Raw genomic sequence first — 8353 nt, 5'->3', positions numbered from 1 at the left:
CCCTTGGAGCCCAGGCCCATCCCTTTAGACCATGCTCCTGACACGTGGGACCCCAGGCCCATTCCCTCAGAGGGTGGACCATGTGGGGTGACCAAGGGGCAGCAGATTGCACTGCTGTGTCCACCTGTGTGCACCTCCCCTTGGGCCAGGATGCTCTGAGGGTGGGAAGATATGGTGTGTGTGGCTGAGAGCAGAGCCAGCTCTTCTCATGCCAGCCATCTGGGCATGGGATTCGGAAGAGTCAAAGAAGTTTATGTTAGAACCTGGCCTTCGGGGATTCCCTGGCGGTCCAGTGGTTAGGACTCCTTGCTTTCACTGCCTAGGGCGCAGGTTCGATCCCTGGTTGGGGCACTAAGCTCCCACAAGCCGCATGGCAAGGCAAAACAAAAAAACAAAAAGAAAACCCTGGCCTCCCAGGTCATTATGAAAGATATTTGTCAAAGTAGGAGAATAGAACACATTTTATTGAACACTTGTTAGCTTGATTTATAGCTTTACGATATGTTGACGTATGGTGTGAGGCCTCCACTTCTACTCTTGCCCCAGCCCCTCTGGCATTAGGGGTGGGCTTCGGTCAGCCCTGCCCGCCGAACCATAAGCTCCACCAGGGAGGCAATGTGCGGTACCCCTGCCCCAGAGCACAGTGCCTGGCACAGAGGAGCAGATAATAAATATTGGCTGTGAGAAACAAATGAGATGATATGGTGCAAATGTCAATAAATATTAGCTATTATTGTTTGAACACATGAACGGGTAGGTGGGCCAGGGGGCTGAGACCCGTATACTGAGGTGGTTTGTGTACAAGAAGGGAAGGGGGGCTGATGACCGCAGCGTTCACGCTTCCTTTTCTGAGGATGTGCCCTCCTTCCCCCTACCCATCAGGTCTCTCTCCCAGCTCTTCATGGCAAGGTGGGCACCAGGGAGGCCTACCTGACAGCCGAGGCACTGAGAGGGGCTAGGAGCTCCTGCCAGTGCTACTTCCCCTCCCCGCAGAGAAGAACAGCTGCGGCAGATTCCCTCTTTGCCTCAGGGACCTCCCCAGGCCCAGACAGAACCCACTCAGCTTCGTTTCCCTGCTTTACCATAAGGCCATGCTGGGGTTGAGGGGTAGCTGAAAGGATTGATTTCAGCCTCACAGGAGGCTGTGCTCTGGTGTGAGAGGAGTCAGATCACCCACCAGACCCTGAACAAGGCACTTTGCCTTTGTACGCCTCAGTTTCCTCATCTGTAAGACGGGATTACTAGTCGAAATGGTGCATGTCAAGTGGCAGGTGCAGGGAACACACTTAGTGACCAGGAAGAACCCTTGCACAGAGCACAGGTGGATCAGGGAGGGCAGAGGCCCAGAACCCCAACAGGAAAGTCAATGAAGAGGGTCTACAGCCAGCCAGCGATTGGGCCTGGCAGGAGCTTCAGCCCAGAGGCCTGGGGAAAGGCAGCTTCAGCTGCCCGCCGGAGGCCCGGCTCAGTCCTGTTTCCGCAGCAGGGAGGTTGTCGATTGCTGCTTCATGATGGGCACAGTGCCATGCACGGGGCCGGGGACCCACAGGGTCTCCCTGGAGGCCTCCACCAGGTGCAGGCCTGACGAAGCCAGGAAGCCCTTCGGCCAAATTCCTCCTCGCAACAGCGGCCGTCCCAGAAATCTCTCCCCCCACCCCTCGTTCTCGCACACGCACAGTAGGTGGCGCTGTGATAAAGAACAGAGCCCAATTAACCCCGAAACAGGCCAAATCAGAGAAAAAAAAAAAAATCACATTTTGCGAACTTCCCACCAGGGGTCACCATACCCTCAGAACCGAGAGGTGCAGAACTCGCACGGGCCTGCGGACTGGCGGGAGGCGGAGGGTCTCAGAGATACAGTCCAGCCGCGTGGCTTCCAGCCGCCCCGCTTCTATGCAGGACCACTGTCGCCGCCCCCACTCCCAGGTCCGCAGCGCCAGCAGCGGGGGTAGGGGTGCGGGCCCGCGGTCAGTGCGGCGGGAAGACGTCTGCGCACTGCTGCAGGATGAGCTCCACCACCTGGTTCTGGAACACCATGGTCATGGGCATGCTGGTTTCCTCTGTCTCGGGCCGCAGCAGCGTGGGCCCGAACACTATGGCCACGCTCTGCACGGACATGCGGTTCTGTTCTCCGTGCTCGATCACCCTGCGGTGGGGGTGGGGTGGAATCAGGGCCCAGAGCTGGGGGGAGGCGTGCGGGGGAGGGTCCCATCAGGCCCGCCTCCCCATTCCCCTGCGGCTCCCCGGCTCACCTGCACAGGTGCTGGAAGAGCAGCCGCATTGTGTCGTGGTTGGGGGCGGGCAGCGAGCGCACCAGGCTCTGAACACAGCGGCTGCGCTGGGCCTGGTCCTGCAGCTCTGGGCAGGGGAAGGGTCAGAGGCAGAGAGGGGAGAGGGAGGGAAACAGAGGGGGCTGACTTCCAGTATTTTGCGGGGGCGGTCCCAGCCAGACGGGTGCCTGAGGCAGCCCAGCCCCACTCCTACCCCATCCGCCCCACCTCCCCCAGGCGCTCACTGATGGCTGCGATGAACTGGGGGAAGTGCGAGAAGGGGAAGAGGGGCTCGGGCAGCTCTCGAAAGAAGAGCTTCAGGGCGCCGGTGATTACGTGGACGTCCTCCCAGCGTCCGTCGTCCAGGTCCAGACGTTCATCTGCGGAAAGGGGGGAGGGGAGGAAGAGGAGGTCAGCATCCCTTTGCGCCCTCGGGCCTGGGGCAGGGACAGGGGGCGGGCCTCACCGTGGTCCACTTTATAGCGCAGCTTCTGGATGGTGGCCAGGTTTCCACTGATGCGGTATAGACCGTCGATGTCCAGCCCTGGAGCGGAGGGAGGTGCTGACCGCGGGTTCGGTGGGATGGCGCTAAAGCCCCTGCTATGATTCCTGCTCAGGAACTCCCGTTTTTTCCCCCTCGACCCTGTGCTCCCCCGGGGGTTCCGTCTGGGGTCCTGGAAGGAGGCCTTCAGGCTCCCGGAATGCCAGGCCCAGCCGGCCGGCGCACGTACGTACCCCGGGCCTCGACGGCGCGGATGCACTGCTGCACGAAGCGCGGCACCTGGCTCCTCTCGCGCTCACACAGCACGGCCAGCGCGCAGCCGAACACCTGGTCTGGGGGAAAGGCTCGTCAGCGTCGCCTCGCCCCTGCGCCACCGGCGCCCAGCTCTCCGGGGCCCTCCTGTACCTCTGATGTAGCCCTTCTCCCGCAGCGACTGCAGCGTGGGCCGCTTCAGCAGGAACTTGCGGAGCTTGTTCCGGACCTTGCTCAGGTCGCTCTCCAGACCTCCGTGCCCCGGGGTGGGCACAGCTGCCCAACGGGAATGGGAATGCCAGGGCTGGGTCAGTCAGTGGCGCCGGGGTTGGCCCGGCAGCCCTAGCCCGGTCGTCACCACCCCGCCCAAAGGATGCCCACCACCCCCTCCACCAGCCTCACCCCCAAGCACACCTGCACCAGGCCGTGCCTCATCGTCCCGCCAGCTTCCTAGGCGCTCACTCGACCCAAAGTCCACGCTGCTGCTCTCACTTTCCTCCTCGGTGGGTAGGTCTGCGGACTAGAATCACACAGCCTCAGAGAGGCAGAGCCTTGGGCCAGCTGCATGTCCTTCTGGGATGGGGTGAGGGACCCGAAGTGCCCTCCCAGCAGGCCTGGACTGGAGACCCCCAGGCGGGGAGTTTGCTGTTTCCTTATCCAGGTCAACCCCCTTCACCTCCACCAGAGAACCCCAAACGCTCCCCTCCCTTGGCTGCATGGAGCCCTCCAGGTGTTGGAGACAGTCATCCTGTTCTCCCTCACCTTTTCTTATCCTGACTACCCCTACCGACCCCCCAGTTCCTGGTCCACTTTCCCCATAATTTTCCTTAGCTCCTCTGTACACACTCCAGTAGGTCAGTATTCCTCAATACGAGGCTCGCTTGCAGTCTGAGCTGGGGCCGGAGCGCTGCCAACAACCTCACCGGCATCACTTCCCTGGACCTGGACCCCTACCTCTATGCATACAGCCAAGCAGGGCACCCAGTGTTGCCTAGTCCCTTAATAGGGACTTAAGGATCAAAAAGCCTCAGGTTGTTTCCACGTGAAGAGCTGTCGGAGCGGGCCTACCCCATCTCTACTTATGCCATCGATATATTGAACTTAAAAAACAACGCTAGACTCATCAATTCAATCCTTTTAAATTCTGTCTTCTGGTTTCAGCCTGTCTTTCCAGCCTGAGGCTGTTTAGCAGAGGATTTACTCTTCTCTTGCCTCAGTGTGGAATGGGACACTCCTCTAGGATATGCCCACCTGGAGAGTCCTCCTGTGCGGCCAACCCCAGAGGCTGGATTCACTTCCTTAAGAAAGGCTAATTTCTTCAGCAGCCCATCTGCATCTGCAGAGAGGGCTACTTACCCACTGGTTTCATGGAGCTCCCAGTGCCCGAGCGGAGGGCCCCACCCACAGTGGGCACAGCTGCCCTGCGTAATGGCTGCCCATCCCCTCCGCACCAGCCTTGGCGGCCCCCAGCTCTGCCTACCAGCTCCTGGATGCCCTGGGCGATGGCCTTGTGCCAGGTGCTGATGATGGCTTCCGAGTCATGCTGGATCAGGTACTCTGAGCCATCTCGGCTCCGCAGCTGGTGGGACACAAATCACTCAGTCACCTCTGGTTCGCTGGGTCTGTCCCAGGGGGCATACCGAGGTAGAGGTGATCTGTTCCTGTCCCCGGGAACTCAGAGCCTAACAGAGCAAGGGCCTCACCCCACGCCAAGGTATTTCACCTCATTAAATTGATAGGTAACAGCATCTCCGTGTTACGGACGGGCAAACTGGGGCACAGTGAGTGTAAGCAGCTTCCTCGTGGGCACACAGCTAGTGAATGACGGAGCAAGGATCTGAGTGCAGAAGATCTGCACATCTGTCAACGGTCTGGTGTGCTTTTCCCTGCCCCATCCTGTCTCTCCATGAGCCACAGAACGCGGCAGGCCTACCCAGAGCACAGGCCAGCAAAAAAGTCAATGAAAGAAACTCCCGGTGGGAGACCCCAAAGCCACTATTTTCTACTATTGAGGAGCAAGCAGATAGTAACAGCCTGGGCTATTTTTCAGCTGACTGCTGTTTCCCTAACAAAGTCTACAAAGAACAAGGTGAGGCAACTTGGATGGATCTCTCCTCAACCTCTGGCTCTGAGAACCAAACGTTCAAGGTTGACGGGAATGGTTGGTTGCCACAGCTTTGGGTCAAATGAGAGTCAGAGTCAGCAAAAACTGTCTCAGACAACAGGGTACAGACTTCCAGAATCAGAGAGGGCTGTGTTTTGGCTGTCTACCTATCTAACTCAGACTTGAATGCTACTTAAAATGCTTCCCAAGACAAAACCAAACAAACCTGCAAGTTCTACCCCATCCCCCTCCCCGCAAAGACTAGAGAACCTTTAGTGGGCACACCTCGTGTGTGCCCACAGATAGCACAACCTCGTGCTAACCTAAACTGACAGGGGCCCTGTCTGTTATCCCGGAGAATGGCCTAACATTGCCTCTGAAACAATAGCCATTATTGCTGGCAGCTGTCTCAAGACACATCCAGTTCATATCTGAGTTTCATATGGAGGCACATCTGTCTAGTTACATTATCAATACACTGTTCAAGACACTCATTCTGTTTACTGCACAGGCAAGCCGAGCTCAAAGCAGCCATTCTCAGGCTGAAGTTTTCTGTGACCCTGGGGTGACTAGAAAGACCGGCCATCCTCAACGATATAGAATTTGGGGCGGTCTCTTGAGAAATATCCAAAGTCACCTACAGGTCACCCCTGAGTGGAGGAAGGATGGCTGCCAGCCAGTGGGAAGCAGGGGCCTCCAGGATTTCCATTCAAGACTGTCAGCCTTCCCGTCCACTGGAGGAGCTCTCAAAAGCACCATCTGCCTTCCAGTCCTTGCCAGAAGAGACAACTCAGAAGTGTCTCCTCTGAAACTTTCATCCAAAGCCCGGTCAGAGAGGTGACATTCAGAGAGCCCTGTTTGAAGGATGTCCCTCCAGATCAGGAAGGAGCATACCTAGCAAATATGATGTCCCTCCTCAATCTGACGTCCACGGCAGACATTGCTAGTCGATTACAGCGCTAAGCCTGGAGAAGGCTCCAGACCTACTGATCAGAGTGGCTCATGAGACAAAACAGGTGTCCAGCTCTGCTCTGTGGATACTCTGGTTCTAGAACTGAATGAAGCTGGGTGAATTATCATTAAACGACACACTCAAGCTCCTTGCAGAATTGCTTTTTCTGAGCTGAGATGGAAGGTCCTGCTTTTGGGGCTTTCATCAGATGTTAGCTGAAGCAGCCCAAGCGTCCCTTTACTAAACTAGAACGGAGCTGCACACTAGAAACTGATTTCCCTCAAAATCTAGGAAGGTTTCCCCCCGCCCCAATAATAAGAGCCATGTAACTGACTGCCGTTCTCTTTTCACTCTGGCGACCAGGAAGCCTGGAGGTGATTTTTTTCAGCAACGACAACTTTAGTACCTGTACATCATTCTAATCCCTCTCCACACTGCCCTCTTCCTCTAACTTGTTTTGTGCGTCCTGGCTTTCAGTGGCTTTTACCAGCTCACCATATGCATTTTTATTGTGAGCTGCCTCAAAACATTTGGGGACTGAGGTGAGGGTAAGAGTAGTTTAAAAACAAGACAACACATGGACAGTGAAGGGAAACACAACAGTGAAGACGGTGAAGACAACACATGGACAGTGGCCTGGGAGGGTCTTGCCTGGGCCCCACCTGGCCTCTCTCTTCCTGCTGCAGAGCCTGAGAAACGTGTCCACTACCCTGGTTTACTCACTGCCAGTTGGAAGCTGGGCTCTGACCAGCTAGAGCAGGTGTCCCAGCCTACCAGAGTAAGTAGCTGGGGACCCAGAGACTCCTGTCTGTCTCAGGCCAAAGCAGCTGGGATGAGGACTGCACTTCTAGGCATGACAGTTTCATTCCCCAAGGACCCCCTACTTAGGACCAAGGACTCCAGTGAACTCCACTCCTGGAGAGGGAGCTGCAGAATCTGTGATGCCAGGAAACACTGTGGACGGATCCCCAAGGTGGAGGCAGTTTTGGTTTTGAGCCCCGAGAATTCCAGCCCTAACTCCCCAGGTCCACCTTCTTGGGGCTTGCTTAGTGAGGGTCCCAAGCCATCGGTAAGCCCCTTCTCCTTCTCCCCCACCCCACCACTCACCTCCAGCACATTCTTCTTGCTGGATTTGTCTTTGGGGGCCCAGGCGAGAGAGGCCCCCTTCAGCTCCACCGTGTACTCGGGGGTGGAGAGCTTGGAAGGCTGCCTCTGTGGGAAAGGGAAGAAGGGTTGGAGGGAGCATGGTTACAGCGCACCCTCAGCTCAGCTTGGGCCCGTCACAGTGTCCTGGCTCCAATATACCAGGCTCCCTTGGCTTCAGGGACAAAATGGGGTCACAGCTCTGGGGGCAGGGGGCCCAAGGGTTCCTGGACCGCAGAGATCCTGGTACTTCTTAACCATGGAGCCTGCAGGCTGGCTGGTTGTTTGCTACCTGCCCACCTAGGAGAGGAAAGGAGAAAGGAGTGCAGCCCCATCTCTGTGAGCGGGTGTGTCCAGTCCCCAGCCTCCCTGCCCACCAGGCTGGAGCTGTCCATCCTCAAGGACTGGTCCCCAGGCCCAAGGTGGCTGGAAGTGCTTGTCCTGGGGTGATCTGCTCTCATCATCCCCTGCCAAGGCCCAGCTCCCTCGACACTCAATATTCCACGGTCTCAGACCTAGCCTTTGGTAAGGCTGATGAGATGAAGACCCACAGGAGTCAGGAGCAGATGGGGTGGTCCCTGCTAGGCGCCTGGGCCTTACCAGGCCACCTGCAGTCGAGGTCTTCGAGTCCTTGAAGAATGTCAGGATGCCGCCCTCCAGCACTGTCCACGAGGCACTCCAGTTCTTCTTCCTAGGCGGGGCGGTGGTGGCAGGGTTTGGGTTCGGTCCTGGGCTGAGGCCCCCCTCCCACCCCCAGGAGCAGGGCGCAGAGTTTAAGAACACAGCTTGGGGCACCCAACCGTAAGGGGTGGACTCCCAGCGCTAACACCTGGTAGCCAAGGGACCTGGGGCAAGTCACTTCCTCAGTGCCTCAGGGTCCTCACAGGACCTCATAAAGTCGCTCTGAGGGTTAACAAGAGCCTGGCATACAGGAAGTGCTCAGTGAACGGCATCGTTAAGGCCCACCGTGGAGCCTGGGGGCAGACAGGTTCTCACCGGAGCCGCTTTCCTTTGTCCACCGTCTTGGTTCGATGGAGCACGCCTGCCTTGTCCAGGGTCTTGATCTTAGAGAAAGAAGGGGAAGGAGGAGGCAGTTAAGGGGGAGCCACTGGGGTAGGGGGGGGGGCCAG

At 57.5% G+C, this 8353-nt stretch overlaps 1 protein-coding gene across 1 annotated transcript in view; it reads right to left on the bottom strand.

The window, feature by feature from the left end:
- Positions 1-443: 443 nt before the first annotated feature.
- The window catches only part of ARHGAP27 (Rho GTPase activating protein 27), a 32819-nt gene continuing 24909 nt past the window's right edge, over positions 444-8353 (bottom strand). The window contains 11 exon segments of the mRNA XM_024760795.1: positions 444-2146; positions 2253-2358; positions 2516-2650; positions 2737-2814; positions 3006-3104; positions 3178-3300; positions 3439-3544; positions 4505-4603; positions 7188-7292; positions 7824-7914; positions 8220-8287. Coding sequence (XP_024616563.1) covers positions 1969-2146; positions 2253-2358; positions 2516-2650; positions 2737-2814; positions 3006-3104; positions 3178-3300; positions 3439-3544; positions 4505-4603; positions 7188-7292; positions 7824-7914; positions 8220-8287 — 1188 coding nt within the window. The 3' untranslated portion in view covers positions 444-1968.

Source organism: Neophocaena asiaeorientalis, unplaced genomic scaffold (genome assembly GCF_003031525.2).
Source record: "Neophocaena asiaeorientalis asiaeorientalis breed wild unplaced genomic scaffold, Neophocaena_asiaeorientalis_V1.1 scaffold30, whole genome shotgun sequence".
Lineage (NCBI taxonomy): Eukaryota > Metazoa > Chordata > Mammalia > Artiodactyla > Phocoenidae > Neophocaena > Neophocaena asiaeorientalis.
This window is presented reverse-complemented; position numbering and strand designations above follow the sequence as displayed.